The 16274-nt window shown below is 52.9% G+C and overlaps 7 protein-coding genes across 7 annotated transcripts; 5 read left to right on the forward strand and 2 right to left on the reverse strand.

Annotated features, from left to right (window-relative positions):
• Nucleotides 1–2503: 2503 nt before the first annotated feature.
• Nucleotides 2504–4084, forward strand: N7539_002701 (putative GABA permease; the record flags this gene model as incomplete). Its single annotated transcript, XM_056932304.1, has 1 exon — nucleotides 2504–4084. The coding sequence occupies one exon, from the start codon at nucleotides 2504–2506 to the stop codon at nucleotides 4082–4084; it is 1581 nt and encodes a 526-aa protein (XP_056792263.1).
• Nucleotides 4085–5079: 995 nt separating this feature from the next.
• On the forward strand, nucleotides 5080–6570 carry N7539_002702 (acyl-CoA-binding domain-containing protein; the record flags this gene model as incomplete). Its single annotated transcript, XM_056932305.1, has 3 exons — nucleotides 5080–5242; nucleotides 5328–5400; nucleotides 5523–6570. The coding sequence occupies 3 exons, from the start codon at nucleotides 5080–5082 to the stop codon at nucleotides 6568–6570; spliced, it is 1284 nt and encodes a 427-aa protein (XP_056792264.1).
• A 1784-nt stretch (nucleotides 6571–8354) lies between these two features.
• Nucleotides 8355–9215, reverse strand: N7539_002703 (coiled-coil-helix-coiled-coil-helix domain-containing protein; the record flags this gene model as incomplete). The annotated part of the gene is made up of 4 exons (XM_056932306.1): nucleotides 8355–8453; nucleotides 8581–8713; nucleotides 8870–9097; nucleotides 9196–9215. 4 exons carry the CDS (start codon nucleotides 9213–9215, stop codon nucleotides 8355–8357), a joined length of 480 nt encoding a protein of 159 aa, XP_056792265.1.
• A 655-nt stretch (nucleotides 9216–9870) lies between these two features.
• Nucleotides 9871–11313, forward strand: N7539_002704 (putative nucleoporin; the record flags this gene model as incomplete). Its single annotated transcript, XM_056932307.1, has 3 exons — nucleotides 9871–10417; nucleotides 10495–11150; nucleotides 11215–11313. 3 exons carry the CDS (start codon nucleotides 9871–9873, stop codon nucleotides 11311–11313), a joined length of 1302 nt encoding a protein of 433 aa, XP_056792266.1.
• A 527-nt stretch (nucleotides 11314–11840) lies between these two features.
• N7539_002705 (uncharacterized protein) lies at nucleotides 11841–12278 on the reverse strand (the record flags this gene model as incomplete). Its single annotated transcript, XM_056932308.1, has 4 exons — nucleotides 11841–11878; nucleotides 11982–12048; nucleotides 12112–12143; nucleotides 12266–12278. 4 exons carry the CDS (start codon nucleotides 12276–12278, stop codon nucleotides 11841–11843), a joined length of 150 nt encoding a protein of 49 aa, XP_056792267.1.
• Nucleotides 12279–12766: 488 nt separating this feature from the next.
• On the forward strand, nucleotides 12767–14222 carry N7539_002706 (transcription factor SPN1; the record flags this gene model as incomplete). Its single annotated transcript, XM_056932309.1, has 4 exons — nucleotides 12767–13199; nucleotides 13268–13350; nucleotides 13413–13891; nucleotides 13955–14222. 4 exons carry the CDS (start codon nucleotides 12767–12769, stop codon nucleotides 14220–14222), a joined length of 1263 nt encoding a protein of 420 aa, XP_056792268.1.
• Nucleotides 14223–14884: 662 nt separating this feature from the next.
• On the forward strand, nucleotides 14885–15790 carry N7539_002707 (HIG1 domain-containing protein; the record flags this gene model as incomplete). The annotated part of the gene is made up of 2 exons (XM_056932310.1): nucleotides 14885–14925; nucleotides 14998–15790. 2 exons carry the CDS (start codon nucleotides 14885–14887, stop codon nucleotides 15788–15790), a joined length of 834 nt encoding a protein of 277 aa, XP_056792269.1.
• Between the last annotated feature and the right edge of the window lie 484 nt (nucleotides 15791–16274).

Below are 16274 nucleotides of genomic sequence, written 5' to 3' on the forward strand. Positions count from 1 at the left end.
GTCTTTGGGCGTACAGGTCACATGGTCCGGGTAAGTCTCTGCGATATCTGAATCAGTGACTTGTGTGCCGTGAAAAGGACAATCTATCAAAGATTGGAGGTGGGCCTCTTCGAAAGTACCTGGAACTCTACACTCGAGGGTTCTGTAGGCTGTAGAGTATAGACTCCGGTTGACTGATTAAGATCTAGCTACCTCGTACCACCCATTCCCCAGCCTTGTCTGCGATCAACGGAACTTGACTGCCGGCTCGTCATACTGTCTAGTCACTGGAGTGTCTACTGTCTCGTGTCTACTTCTATTCTTGAACCCTGACTGACAAGCTCTCGAGCTCTTCTTCACAGCTAACCTGGTCCAACTCTCGGAGTGTGCACGGGGAGGTCGGGCTCAGATTGCAAAGCTGCGAGATCCATACTCTATGACAGAGTGCCCGAGGTGGGCGCATGGATCTTTTTTTCGAGAGACCCTGGCAAGCTTCCAGGTTAGCATCGCTTCGATGATGGGGGCTCAACACCGGCCACGCCCGTTGAGGCGGTGCGACCATGCGACCGGGTGCATCACGTGCTTCGACTCGGGGACCGGCATCGGCATCTGCACGAGTTCTCCACCGTTTGCTTTGAGGCGGCAGTTCTGTAGAATCAATGTGCAAGCTGCAAGCAGGCTTGGTAGACTGTCCTGGTTGCGCCGTTGCAGTGCATGACTATGTGACTGTGCACAATTGTGTAGTTGTGTAGTTGTGTAGTTATGTACAACCTCAGTCAGTGATTCCATACTGATGTGGTTGAGCCGCCTGACTTTAGAGTTTTCTAAAGACTACCCCAGCCTTGGTGACTATGACCGTCCCAAGTCGATCAGATCACTGCCAAATGCCAATTACCCAGAACACTCGAATGACCTGGTTTTGAGATCGAGAGAAGCCCGAGTACCTGAGAGGTATACCATGTCATATCTCTACCTATCTGTTTTGAACTACCGTCTTCCATAGCAATGCTTTACGATAGTCGCATAAGTGAGGGATCATCCGAAGTCGCAGTGGATGAGTGGATGAGTAGATGCCAACCCTCGGACGCTCAGACCGACCGTGTCTCGGCCAGCCTGTCTCGTGTGTTCACTGTTCACTCTCTCAGTCTCACTCTCCAGTCTCCAGTCTCCAATCTCGTCTGTCTGCAGCGTGCCATGGGGAAGAGAGTCTCTCTCGCTCGGTCTTGGTCTTTGGGAGTCTGAGCGAGACACCGTCCCACTCTGCGAGAGGAGTTGTACCTTCCCAGCCCACATCACTTCCCACGGTATGAACATTGAATACTCCTATCAGTACCGACTACCGCCCAACGGCCCATCTTTCCCATCTTTCAGCCTTGAGTCCCCTTCTCCTCAGTCCTCAGTCCTTCCTCCTCACAGCCCAGTTGCGCCCGCGAGACGTGCGTTTAGAGCCTGGGTTCTCGTGTGGTTCGCTTTGAGTTTGTCCCATTGGTAACCCTCAATTCCAGGCGGTACGGGACATCTGGATCTTTCGCCTCTGAATGTTGTGTCGGGTTGTCGGTCATCTTCCTCGTCCACCGCGCTCTCGCGGTCCCGGACCGCGATGGCGTCCTGACTTTATCATCTCCATCCACAAGCTCTGATAGCTGTCATGCGGGGTTATGGTTTGTGCTATCTGATAACGGAAGCTCCAGGATACGAAGCATCCACCCTCGAGAGACTGGAGAGGCTGGAGACTGGAACGAGAGCCCCATCCGGAGAGGTCGATCTCCCCTAAACCGCGGGGGTTTATCATAGACTCCATACTTCCATAGTCCTGGTAGGAGTGGCCTCCGCCTTCATAAATAAGTCAAGCTACCTCCTGGTTCAGTTTCCCCGGATTTTCCAACCCTCGAAGTCAACAAAGATTCCCACCTCGACCCAAGACATCCTCTCCACGTCCTGCTCCTCCTGTTCATTCTGTTGTTCCTTTCGTGTCTCTTCGTTGTTTTCCACTGCCGGCCCAGTGAGCCACGGGTTCCGCAGCAGACTACGGTTCAAGAGAAAGCACTTCTTGACTGCCTCTCCCAACTACATCGGCACGGTGGTGCCTCTTCCTGACAAGTCTCGTATTCCATCCGCTACCACTCCACTCTTACACTACAGGAGCGGCTTGGGACGTTCTGAAACAGTTCCACCTCGCATACATCGAAGTGCCTACTTGACATACCCAAGTGCCCCGGTCTCTGCGTTCCCCTCGAAAAACAGAAAAAGGAAGACCTCGCCCCCCCCCCCCCCCCCCCCCCAAAAAAAAAAAAAAAAAAAAAACAAACCAAAGATCAAAGGGAGCGTCTCCACCAGCAAAAAAAAAGGCCGAGGATTGTATGGCCGCTTGCTGCTGGCTGGGTCAACCCAACATTCGCACGGTCTCTCTCACTGCCCGCCCCGGATCTCCACTGAGCTGATCACCCGCCTTTGCACCCTTCGTCCTTGATCTTTCCTCACGCGACCACTTTCAAAGGGTCTCCCTTCGCTCCCAAATCCAACCATGCGACAGTCTTCGGTCGATGCCTCCGCCGATGAGGCGTTGGCGCGCATGGGTTACAAGAGCGAGCTGCCGCGGAACTTGTCCATGCTCAGCATCCTCGGCCTGTCCTTTGCCATCATGGCGGCGCCATACGGTCTCAGCACCACCCTGTACATCACCCTGTACGACGGTCTCTCCGTGACCATCATCTGGGGTTGGATCTTCGTCACGCTGATCTCCATTGCCATCGCGGCCTCGCTCGCCGAAATCTGTGCGGTCTACCCGACCGCCGGCGGCGTCTATTACTGGAGCGCCATGCTCTCGACCCGCCGCTGGGCCCCGCTCATGTCCTTTATCGACGGATGGTTGACGCTGGTTGGAAATTGGACGGTCACTCTGAGCATCATCTTCGGCGGCGGGCAATTGATCCTCAGCGCCATCTCCCTGTGGAATCAGGACTTTGTCGCCAATGCGTGGCAGACGGTCCTGATGTTCTGGGCGGTCACCTTGGTCTGCACCCTCGTCAACATTTTCGGGTCGCGCTACCTGGATCTGATCAACAAGATCTGCATCTTTTGGACCGCGGCCAGTGTCCTGATCATTCTCATTGTCTTGTTCACCATGGCCGACCACCTCAACTCGGCCCAGTTTGTCTTTGCCGAATACGATGCGTCGCAAAGTGGATGGCCCGCCGGGTGGGCCTTCTTCGTGGGCTTGCTGCAGGCCGCGTATACCTTGACGGGATACGGCATGGTGGCCTCCATGTGCGAGGAGGTCCAGAACCCGCATCGGGAGGTCCCCAAGGCGATTGTCTTGTCCGTGGTCGCCGCTGGCTTCACGGGTCTCTTGTATCTGATCCCGGTCCTCTTCTCCATGCCGAGTGCGGCCGTGCTGCGCCAGGTGGCCAGTGGTCAGCCCATTGGGACCCTGTTCATGCAAGTCACCGGCTCCCCCGGCGGTGGCTTCGGCCTGCTCTTCCTGATTCTCGGGATCATGCTCTTTGCGGGGATTGGGTCGATGACTGCGGCCAGCCGTTGCACCTATGCCTTTGCCCGGGATGGTGCCATTCCGGGATTCCACCTGTGGCGCCGCGTCAACAAGAAGCTGGATGTGCCCGTCAATGCCATTCTTCTCTCTGCGGGAGTCATCAGCCTGCTAGGATTGATCTACTTTGGTTCAACCGCCGCGTTCAATTCCTTCACCGGGGTCGCCACCATTTGCCTGTCCACCTCGTACGGATTGCCCATCCTCATCTCCATGATCCGCGGTCGAACCGACGTCAAGCGATCCACCTTCTCCCTCGGTCCCTTTGGATGGGTCATCAACGCGATCACACTGCTATGGATCGTGCTGGCCGTGGTCCTCTTCTGTATGCCCTACATCTTACCGGTGACTCCGGCAAGCATGAACTACGCCAGCGTGGTCTTTGCTGGCTTCGCCGCCATCAGCATCGTATGGTACTTTGTATATGCGCGTAAGCATTTCACGGGGCCCCCCGTGTCCAAGGAGGAGGTCATGGTCACCGCGGGCGTCATGACCGGCTCTGCGGTGGATCCGGAGACTGCGACGGTTGAGCAGATGAAGAAAATGCCCAGCGACTGAGTGATCCCCCATCAATGGGGAGCCTACTGTTCATTAGTAGTCCGAGGGTTGGAATAAAGACGACCTCCCTTTGCCTCAACCGACCGGCCTGGAGCTGTCTCATTATCATGTATTGAAATTTGATGTTTGGCCATGTGTATAGTATACTAGCTTTTTCTTCACGTGCAACACCTAACTCGCTTATGAATACTTTATTTACGATCAACAAGCTTCCAAGTTGACCATTCTGCGATTCTGACCTCCATTTGCTCGACAGTTTCCGTTCGGGTGAGATGTTCCTCCCAATTCAAGCACTTCCTCCTCCCCCCCCCCCCCCCCCCCCCCCGTAAACAGCTTCCCCAGCTTTCCCGGCGAGTGGGCGGGAATCACAAGTGGGAATGGATCTTCCCGACAGCCGCGGTCCAAAAGCAACCTTTCCACTCTGTGCCCCAAACCTTGACACACGCCCCAAGTCGCTCGGTCTTCCTGCAAGGCACGACAACCACCTCCTGCATGCTTGAAACACTTCAAGGTGACGTTTCGCCCAACTCAAATCGCAACCCACACATCCCAAGTACAGACCATTGCTCACCCCAAATCTGCTCCACATCGTCTATCGCGCCTGCGTGACAGACGCCTTGTCTTATCTGCACCGGCGATTTGAAGCATCATCCGGGGAGATCTGCACCTCGTCGGAGTCTCGCGCACGCGGCACTCAGTACTTGTCGCTCGGTGGAACGGCATAACCCCCCGCCCAGTTCGGACATTTCAAATTACACGTGCTTGACCTTTGAGCCTCCGTCTCACTCTCTGGACGATCAACTCCTTTCCCCTTTCGCCAAGCGCTCTCCATGAAGTACGTCCACGCTAGCCGGTGCCCGACCTCGCTCCCATGAAGACAAGGCAGATGATTATCGGACCGATCGGTATCGCACCAGCATGTCAGACTCAGTGGGTAGGTCCATTCGTGTCCCAGTCATGATCGGGGGAAACTGATTTCGCGGTTGGCGCCCAACATGGACACAATGACTGACTTTTCTACCTCGTTCGTATCACGGGCTGTAGATCGCGTCTTCGTCCATGCCTTAAATACAGTGAAGAGGATTCCGCGGACGGGGACCGCGCGACCCCCGGCCGCGGAGCGCTTGAAGCTTTATGGATTGTATAAGCAGAGCATGGGTGAGTGGGACACAGTTCATGAAAATATGGTTGGAAGTTGGAAAAGGACACAAGGGCTGATGGTGCTTTCGTTTGTGGGTTGCAGAGGGTGATGTCGAAGGCGTCATGGCTCGCCCCGTGGGGAATACCCCGGAGGTACATGCCGAGTGCGAAAAGTGGTGAGTTGCCGTGTCGCAATGCTGAGTGAAGTGCCTGGATGGTGTACTCTAGATGATATACTCTATGGCCTTCACATCATCAGGAAGATCCATCGCTGATCTTCTTTCTTTGCCTCGCGCAGGGATGCTTGGTACGCTCAGCGCGGACTCACCCGCACCGAAGCCAAACGCCGCTATATCGGCACACTCATCGATACAATGCATTGCTATGCCTCGCAAACGCCCGAAGCGCGCGAGCTCGTCTCCGAACTGGAATTCGTCTGGGATCAAATCAAATACAACGCCTCTTCGTCCTCCTCGTCCTCTCCACTCAACGCCGTCGGAGTCCCGCCCTTATCGCATCATCAGGGTAGCGCATACGGTAGCATCGGTGGACGTCTTGCACAATCATCGTCATCGGACCGTTATGAGAGACCTGATCTCCGAGCCAACGATACCCGCGATTCAAGACTGCGCGTCTTGAGTCCTGTCAGCCAACCGGAGGAAGAAGCATATTACCGTCGGCGACGGTCCGCAGACGCACTTCGTCACGACAATGACAACGACGTTGACGAGGACGAGGAGGACGATGACGAAGATGAAGATGAAGAATATGAAGAGGCTCGTGATAGCTTATACGAACCAGAAGAAGACCACGACTCTTCCACCACCGACACCCACACCCACACCCACACCGACACAGAAAACCATTCCCACTCTCACAGCAACGCCGACCCTCAGACCGATTCACACTCTCACAACAATGACCAGAACCACAACCACAATCAGAACCCCGTCCGACGCAAATCCTCCTCTGGCGTCAGCGACGGCACAAGCCTGCACTCCCCCGACTCTCAAGACCCTTCACATCCCCGCAGCCGCCGATGGCGCCGTCGCGTAGAACAAGCCCTCACAAAAATGACGGCCGAAATTGCCGCCGTCCGAGAGCAAATGGAGGCCCGCACGCTCGTGCATCGTCGTCGCGCCGGGATCTGGGCCTGGCTCAAGTGGATGCTATGGGCGGTCATGCGCCAGATCATCTGGGATGTGGCGCTGCTGGGAGGCCTCTTGATCTGGATGCGGATGAGAGGTGATCGAAGGCTCGAGGAGCGATTGCGCGAGGGATGGTCTGCTGTGCGGGCCAAATTGGGGAAGTTGAGAGGGTTGAGAGGGGTACCCAGTGCACCATAGATTTCTTCTGTTGGGATATTACTCCTTCTTTTGGGCGGGTTTCGTTTCCCCCGTGGATGTGGGAAACGGATTGTGTCCCTTGGGTCTGTTCTTGAGGACTTGTATATAGTTTCTTTCTTGTTGGTTGTCCTCTTGCCCCTTTGTTCATGTATATACTTGTGGGCTGTTCTCATTTTCTCCTTCCCTCCCTCCCTCCCCCCTCTCTCTCTCTCTCTTTCTCTCTCTCTCTTTCTCTCTCTCTCTCCCTCTTACCTTTACTTTTCATTTGTTCTATCATACCTCCTTCTGTCCTTTTTCCTTATCGCATCGAGGTCCATGGTGTTCAACCTGGACCTTCCTTCGCTTCCTCTCTGCTCTGGCTGTATACTAGCACCATTACCTACCTCCGATGGAGACGCTCAAGCCACGAAATGTATAACACTGCCTGGAGTGAGTACCAAGATCACCTGCGTAGCGGCAATTGAAACCATTCAACTTGTCTACGATCTACATACACACCCTAGTCATAAGTATCCCGACAGTATACGGTCCACCGGCACAAGTGATGATGTTCGAGAAGTCTCAACTCGAGAAATATATACTGTGACCGGGTGTGAGCAAAAAGCCAGTCTGTTACGAAACGATTGGCTGAGCACCATGCTTAGAATGTTATATCCTGGTCCATGGGTTCGGTCGACTGGAAAATTGCATTGATCATAGGCTGAAATTTGCATGAAGTATCTTTTATAGTAGACACTGACACTAGAGACTGGACACTGCACACATACATAGGGCTGCCAAGACCTTCAAAAACTTGACCTCATCACCTCCGTCCCGATTTTCTTCACGCTCAAAAAGGCCCGAAGTAAGAAAAGCATCATTATCCTCCAATTTAATATTCGTGATTATATTTTCGCAGCCCTGGCTACGGCAGACTTTGTTGCTGTTGAGACAGTGGTCTGGAATATCCGGGATCTACTATTCAGTACATTCTTCATTCAGTACTGAGTATTGGGGGTATTGGCACTGTCCGGCGTCTCCGGGCGTGTCCGGCGTCTCCGGCAACTTATGGAAGGGCTGAGTATGTAAGATCTAAGGAAACCGCAGCGTCGCGGCCACATCGACAGTTGGAGACCTGGGAGCGTGTGATCGTCGGACCGTTTCGGTTTGTTCATTTCAGAGAGGTCGTCTCGGCAGAAATTCCACTTTTTTTTGGAGCGACGGGGCTATAGACTTCCAAGTTTGGGTTTAAGGATGTTTGTGCTTTTGCGTAGTTGTGGTATGGTTTTTTGTAGATATCGGCGCGTAGGTCTATAGATGGGTTGGCTATTCAGCGTCTTCCTGGGTCAGTATTGTGAAAAGCTTCGTGTATAACAGAAGGTCCCGTCTCTCGGCTGCAGGCTGTAGATGCCAAAGGGCTTCCAAGGTTTGGAAAAAATTGTGAGTTGCCTACGCATTCTCTCAAACTTGAAAGCTTTCAAGGAAGTTCGTAACCGTTTCTGATGCCCAAAGATATTTACACACGAGACATGCACCAGAGAAACAACACAAGAAAAAAGCAACACTATCACTGTAGAGGAGATACGCAATAAATCGCTTGCGCATCAAGTGTAAAAGAACACGACGGATGAGGGAGGTTATAGGAGAATTTAAAACACCCAGGCTTGCAGCAATAAGTCCAGCATATGGGGTCTTTGTGGCGGACCCGATTGCTCAAGAAGGGCGTGGCGCAAGGAAGAAAGATGTGAGCCGGAGGAGTAAGAAACATGGACCATCGTTTTATCGAACAGGGGTTGATCCAGTACTTAGTACTGAGGTCCAGGGTACTGGGCGTATTTCTGTTTGGGGCGCAGGTGGACGGGGACCTGGTTCTCAGGAGCACCGGGGATGGTCTTCTTCAGGCCCTGTTACAGAGTCAGCATCTCCCGTATGATAGAAAAGAAGCGAGAATTGCGCGTAACCCGTTCATGCTTGCGCGAGTGCAATTGAAAGCGTCATGGTGTATTCAAGGGAGGAAGTATGATAGCGTACCAGCTTGTCAAAGATGCAGCTGTTGAGAGAGACCTCGGCCTTGCGGCATTCAAACATGTAGTGGTTGTTGTTCTCAAGACAGTCGGCATGAGCCTTGAATTGGTCCAGGCAGTGGGTGTTGATGTCTTTGATCCTGTTTGCGTGAAGATAGCACACAATTAGTCAACCGTAGCTTCCTGTGTGCCGCATGTTGGGGGGTTTTCCTCCGCGAGCAGGCAATTCCAAAGATCTCATTATGAACCATTGCACCCATCCCCCCCCCCCTAGAGTTGCTCGGAGAGTAACGTACACGCTAGCAGCGCAGCGCGTCACCTTGCGCCCCTCCTTCAAACACTCAATCTCTCCGCGGCCATTGGCCTCGTCCTTGCACTTCATAAAATCGTCATTGAAGGCCTTGCATCGGTCCCCGATAAAGTATGCCGCGCTGGTCAGATAGGCCGAGGTCGCACCAATCTCTTCCACCTTGGGGATGTGGTCCGGCATGGGCGTGGTGTCCACGAGGACCTGCTGGTTGAATCTGGTTGCCGAGGGATAGCATGATTAGTTGGCAGCTGAGACGGAGTGAGGGAAGAGATGGGAGTATGGCTAGTCTTCCTTGAGTGCCAAGAAACATACTGGGGATCCCGCTGAGCCATTGTGACGGTGACTGCTATGTGAAGAAGAGACTGGTGAGGTAGATTGACGTGGACGATGACCTTCGCGAAGCTGCGGGTTGCGGTGGAATTGAAAGGTCGGTTTCTTTTGGGAGATGCTGATTGGTTGTAGAGGTATTGCTGAGATAATCACATTGCTTCAAGTTGGGAAGTTCTATTGCGTTCGGGAGTTGCTTGAGACTTTCAAAGCAGACACTAGATCTTGGATAATAGATAGAAGGTAGACAGACAGTCTGGTGCATAGCTTTAAATCAATTGATACAATCAGTATTATTCGAACCATTACTTTCTGCGTCGTGTCGTTATACACTGGTGGCTGGAAGCGCGGACTTGCTTGAGCGCAACGTATCACGTGACCCAAAACAAAGCCCAGCTCCGACTGGTTGAGGATCTGCTCTTCGCGAAGCTCAGCTCCAGCGGTCACCGTCTCGTCTGCCCAACTACCTTTTTTCCTTTCCAATCGCTCGAGGATGCAATCTTGAAGTCAACTGTACCTGCATCTGAACAGCTGGCCCTCTGACCGCGACGCGACTAAAACAGTGGACATCCGAACTCGTGTCAACGAATTGCCGATCAACACTTTTTTTTGGGGCACTTTTGCGACAGATCCTAGCATTCCCTTTAACAGACCTCCACCATGTCTCTATTCGGCAACACGGCCAGCGCGAGCCCATTCGGCAATACCGCCACCAAACCGACTGGCTTTGGTGGTCTTGGAGGAAATACCACAGGTGGTTCGGGCTCCAGCCTGTTCGGCAACACAAATTCGACTCAACAGCAAGGCATATCTGGGTCTGGCCTGTTTGGAAGCGCTGCAGCACCGACTCAGACCAACACGCAGACCGGTGGCTTGTTCGGCTCGACGACTGCGCAAAAGCCCGCTACCAGTGCTTTTGGTACAACGACCCAGCAGCAGACGCCTAGCCTCTTCGGTGCAACGGCGCAGAAGCCCACCACGAGTCTGTTTGGTGCCAATGCGCCGCAGCAACAAACGCAACAGCCCGCGGCTGGAGGGGGCCTGTTCGGGTCTACTCTAGGAGCCAATAATCAAGCACCACAACAGCAGCAGCAGCAGCAACAGCAATCGCAGTTCGGTCAAACAACAATGGTTCAACCACAAGGTCAACCTCAAGAACAGTCCTTGTCCTCAACTCTGTGGTCTCCCGGCCGTGCTATTACTGGAGGTAATAATTTCTCATACGGAGAGCATCTTCCCCATTGAGCTTTTGTCAAGGTCTAATTTGACTCGTCATGACTATAGTACATCGAACTGTACCCATGCAGATTGCTATCGTGCGGGACAAGTGGGATGCACAAATTCAATCTTCGCCTTTCCGTGCCTATCTCTACAATCACGTCGGCGACGACAATGCTCCTTTCTACCAGCCCAGCGCCGAAGACGATGCTACGAAATGGGAAGAGGCCTTGAAAAAGCGTCCGGGCTCAGGATACGTCCCCGTCTTGGTCAAGGGCTTCATCGACGTGGGCAAGCGGGCTCAACGCCAGAAAGACTTCCTTGCCATTATGCAGACACGCCTCCACGAAATTAACAATTGCCTGACAGACTTGCTCTCAAGACACGATTTGAAAATCTCCGTCAAGGTCGCGGATGCTCGCCGCAAGCATATTGTTCTCAGTAAACGGTGTCTGGCTCTGGCAGCCAAGACCCAGATGCTGCGTAACCGAGGCTATGCCATGGACGATGCTGAGGAGGAGCTAAAGAAGAAGCTGATTCAATTGGAGCGAGATGTATTTGATCCGTCATTGACGGGTCGTGGCGAGGAAATTTGGGCTCGTATGCTTGCCATTCACGAGCATTCGAAGCGGCTGCAGGCTGAGATGGATCGTGCCGGTGCCCATATGACGAATCGTGCAGAAGATGAGATCGACGAGCAGACCATGAGGACGGCGAAGAAGGTAGACTCCCCTCTCACCCCACAGGAACCTCTTTTTCCATACTCTTAACTGACAACTTCGCCAGATTCTCGACGACTACCATACTCAGATCCAGCACTTGCAGAAGGAGATGGAGGTCGTGAAGAAGGACTTTGAAGAGTCACAGAAATCGGGTGGAAACTAGATGACTTCCGTTCTACCCCGGGGCTTTAATTGCACGACTAGGATTGAACATCATCGGGAGCGGAGTATCGGCGTTCTGGATAACTACCTTTGATACATTCGGGATTAAAGCCTTATCAATCCGACATTCTTCAATCTTGTCTCAACAAGCGCTTGATTACTCGCTCTCGGCTCAAGCTTGTACCAACGAGCCTCGTATTCCGGACGTGATGACATCCGCCTGACTTGATCGATGGACTTTACTTGAAGACGCGAGACGGTTGGAAGCAGGAAAGTCACAATATTTGATTCATATGAGGATGGTGGTAATACAGTCTGGAAGCCAGGACACGAGTCGAGCCCTCATATCCAGTAAAATGTTATAGCTCGGCGAAAAAGATGCTTCCGTGCGATATTTCGTGTCGCCAGGAGAACCCATTTCCGTAGAAGAAGAATTATGCCATGCCTCTCCTGACAATGGTATAATCAATTTGCGGCGGCGTGATGGCCACTGGGAGACAATGGGGTCAGGGACTCGGAGAGGCGCGCTTAGAGGAACTTGCGGGCGAAGTCGATGGCGAAAGGAGCTACCATATCATCAGCGATCGTCTTCCTATGCATGCTGCGTACCTCCTGCATCGCGAGACACCAAACAGGACATCGGGATGATGCGGTTGCCACCGGACTTACACAGGTAGAGAAGAACACCACCGAGAACCGCCATCTGGACGGTCTGGCTAGCCTCGATCTCACCAGCCTATGAGTCTGTCAGAGATTGTCCAAACGAGAAGGAACCATATTCTGCGACTCGTATACGTACGCGGATCTCCTCCTTGGAAAGCTGTTCTTGGCCTGGATATTCAACATAGTCGCATGGTCAGTAAAATGGGCGATGAAGGCTTCATGATTCGCCAAGAGGATGATGTCAAGGGCCACGTAGAATCAACTGTTTTTTCGGTGTTTATCACACTTACCGGGAGCAAACATTTTGATTGGTATGTATAGAGATTGTAAATCAGTGGTGAGCAGTGACGAAGTTGAAATGAAACTTAGCAAAGATACAGCCCGCGGCGCGGAACTTGCCTTGACCAGGCAAAATAAATCACGGGAGCACAGACCCGCATCCTCGCCTTCGCCGATGTCCGGCTCCAAGCTCACATCAATCAACTCACCATTTCCATGAAAACAACTTCAACGTTTACACTTTCGCCAGAACCTCAAATTCCCTTTCCTGCACTCTGAAGGAGTTGCGCCCCCTCAATATTTGGTCTTGTTGATCGATCGCCACTTGCGGTTCGGCTTTCGCTGGGCCCTCAGAAGCTGCCGTTGGAAACCCACCGCGCTGTGGTCTTGTAACTCACTCGTCGATACGACCAAGTCGCTTTCTCTCACTTCGACACCCTCTCTTATCAGCAACATAAACCATCTTCCACTCTCCTACTTTCACAACCACCTCGATCCATCACACAAGAAATATGTCCGCCTCACCTGAGCACCAGGCTGGCCCAGGTGCCGCTTCACCCGAACCAGAGGAAGTGCCCCCTCCTGCCCTTGACACCAACGAGGCACCTGAGGATCAGGATAACGAAGATGAGGGTGGTGTCTCTGACGATGAGTCGATTCTTTCGGAGGTCGACGAGGCGCAGTTCGAAGACTTCAACCCTGAAACCGTGGACATCGAGGATCGTCCCCAGCTGGCTATTGACGAAGATAACCTGAAGCTTATCGGCCGTCACAAGCGCAAGCGTAGCGAAGAAGGCGAGGGCCGTTCCTCGCGCCGCAAGGAAGGCCGTCGCGAGAAGAAGAATCGCCGTGCGCAAGACGATGCGGAGGAGGGGCCGTCTCGTCGCAGGACTGCGAGGAAGGCATCTCCCTCTACAGATGAAGAGACTTTGGATCCTGAGACCCGTGAGTGACATTGTCCTCGTGCTGGAACTTATATTGTGATTGTACGCTGATGACATGATCATTAATAGGTCGCCGCCGAGCTATCGACCGTGCCATGGACGAGGCCATCAAGAAGCCTGGCAAGAAACGTTCCCGAAAGCAGGATGGAATTGTATGGGCTGTCCACAACACGCTGCTTCCTACTCAGCTCGAACTAATATGTCGTTTCACTAGGATCTCGAAGCCATAGCAGATGCTGAAATCGAAGAGATGCGCAAGCGCATGACCACCGCTGCACAACTCGACGCCATCAGTCGCCAAGAGGGCAAGCCAGCCATGCACAAGCTCAAGCTCCTCCCCGAAGTGGTCATTCTTCTCAGGCGAGAGAAGTACATGAACAGCTTGGTTGACCCTGAGATCAATCTTCTCGAGGCCGTTCGCTTCTTCCTCGAACCCCTCGATGACGGGTCCCTGCCCGCCTACAACATTCAATTCGAGCTGCTGACTTGCCTTGCTAAACTGCCAATCCAGAAAGACGCTCTGATTGCGAGCGGAATTGGAAAGGTCATGATCTTCTACACGAAGAGCAAGCGCACCGAGCGAAAGATTAAGATTATGGCAGAGAAGCTCCTTGCGGATTGGACGCGGCCAATTATTCAATGCAGTGACGACTACCACAAGCGCGTCTATGAGACGGCTGAGTACGATCCAACGTATGTATCCGACCCAGTTCAAACAAAGCTTTTTCGTATCATTTTCACTGACAATCATTCCAGCAAGGTGGTCAAGCGTAGTCAGCTTCCTCCCGAGGTCCTTGCGAAGGAGGCTCGTGAGCGCGCGAAGCTTCCTCCCCGTCTTGCTAATCGTGCGCGCAGAGAACGTGTCCACGTCAGTTACACTATTGCGCCTCGATCGGTCGCTGTGCAAGAGAGCAAGTTTGCGCGACCTTTGGGAAGCGGTGGCGAGGATCGATTCCGTAAAATGCAAGCCCGCCACGATGCGTCGCAAAAGGGAGCTCGCAGCAAATTTGGTCGGATTGACTAGGAAGTTTCCTACGATCGCGCTTCGGCCTTTATGGTCTTAGTCTAACCGTCGGGATTTGCATCTAATTGCCTGACTGATGGCTTCCGTTTTGGATCTCTATTTTCTTTTTTAACATGGTCCGGCGTTCGGGAGGGATCGGGGAGCTTTTCTTAATCCTGGGTTTCAAATGGTCTCGTCAGCATGAGAAAAATGAAAACCTCCAAATGTGTACATTTATGTGTTAGACACAATTCCGCCCAAGTGGGAGTCCAAAAAAAACATCTCATTACTAAAGCAATTCACACTGAATACCTCGGGCACCTCATCGCAAATCTATTCAGTGAACAGACGACGTCATTGCCCTGTTGGCGGTTTCGACGTTCTTCTGGGCTGTACAGTCTCTGACCCAGCGTGCATCCGAGCTTTGACCGAATCCGTACTGTTTCTCCGGCCGATCAATCGCCGTCTGCCGGAGGTGCCGTGGATGCCGGTGCCGTCACGCTGGAGCAGATCCCGCATGCTCACGTCATTTATTAAAGCCTCCAGCGCCCGCAGTCGTAACACATCTCCCAATCTTCATCGACTCCCTATATTCAATCAATCTCTCTCTCTCCCTTCTCATTGACTATCTCCTGCTTGGTATATATCATCTTCAAGCACGTCTACACATTCATCATCACACAATGAAGTTGCTCACCAAGGAAGAAGAAGATGCGCACTACCGGTACGACTCATCCCTATGAGCGTAAAGATCTCTGCTTGGCTCCAGACTGACTAGATTCCCGTTTTTTTTTAGCAATGTCGTCAAGGGCGGCACCATCGGTGGTATAGTCGGTCTCATGGCCGGCTCTGCAGGCGTCCTGCTCGCCTCTCGCCGATACCACACTATCCGCAATTTGACCATCCCTATGAAGGCCTTCCTAGTCACGTCCTCGGGAACCTTTGTCGGTATTATCGCTGCCGACCACGCCTCGCGAGAGTTTGAGAAATCACAGAACGCTGCCAAACAGTGGTACGAGAGCCGCGAGGATCGCCTACACGCCGAGGAGATGCGCGGATTGAGCTTCACCGACCGCGCTCTTGCTTTTGCTCGTCGTGAAAAGTACAAGATTGTCGGCGCCACGTGGGTGGCCTCCATGATCGGCTCTTTCGTTCTTGTCGGTCGCAACCCTTATCTTTCCGGTCAGCAGAAGATCGTCCAGGCTCGTGTGTACGCACAGGGTCTGACCTTGGCTGTGCTGTGCGCCTCGGCCGCCTTTGAGATCTCCGATCAACGTCGCGGCAAGGGTATCCTCGACTCGGCTAAAAAGAGCAAGAAGTCCCAGGTCGAGGATGCCGCTGAGCCTGCCCCGGTTCACTCTCAAAACAACGAGCAGGCCGACCTCTGGAAGGACATGGTTGCTGCTGAGGAGCAGCGCCTCAAGTCCAAGCACCAGTCATTGCACATTCACCACGATGATAACAAGGACGAGGCTGAGAACAAGGATGAATCCAGCGAAAAGTCAAAGGACGAGTCAGAGGGAGAAGCCAAGGAGAACAAGAAGGATGCCTCGTCTGGGAAGAAGAACGAGGGTGAGAAGAAGGCCTAAGACAGCTCTTTGCAAATGGAGGGCTGCCTCTCGCTCGGTTCTCACGACCGGTGATGTGCCTTGGCATATCGCCTGGTCTATGACAGTCATTTGATTCCTTACCGGGCGCGGGCCTTGTATAATCCTGAGAAACAACACGGGCACTACTTGCCATTCCCTGGGCTCCTCCTGGGGAGCTAGGGTCCGATTTTTCACTTTGATCGACCACGTTCCGACCGTCGGTATCACACCTCGCCAACATTCAATTCGCCGTCTCTTCTTTTCCTTGTCTGCTCTCTCACTCGGGCTTTTCAAAATCGCAGCTGGAGCTGGATGTTGACTCTAATCACTTTTGCTTCACATGTATGATATCTCACAAAGCAGAACTCGTGTTCTGGCTGTGTCATCAAGCGTTAATAATGAATGCATTACTTATGATCAGTGCTCGTTTGCATTATAGCTTTGCAGTTACCCACCTAAGCTCGGTAGATTATCTTAATATCAA

Source organism: Penicillium diatomitis (genome assembly GCF_028827545.1).
Source record: "Penicillium diatomitis strain IBT 30728 chromosome Unknown utg000003l_segment0_segment0, whole genome shotgun sequence".
Taxonomy (NCBI): Eukaryota; Fungi; Ascomycota; class Eurotiomycetes; order Eurotiales; family Aspergillaceae; genus Penicillium; species Penicillium diatomitis.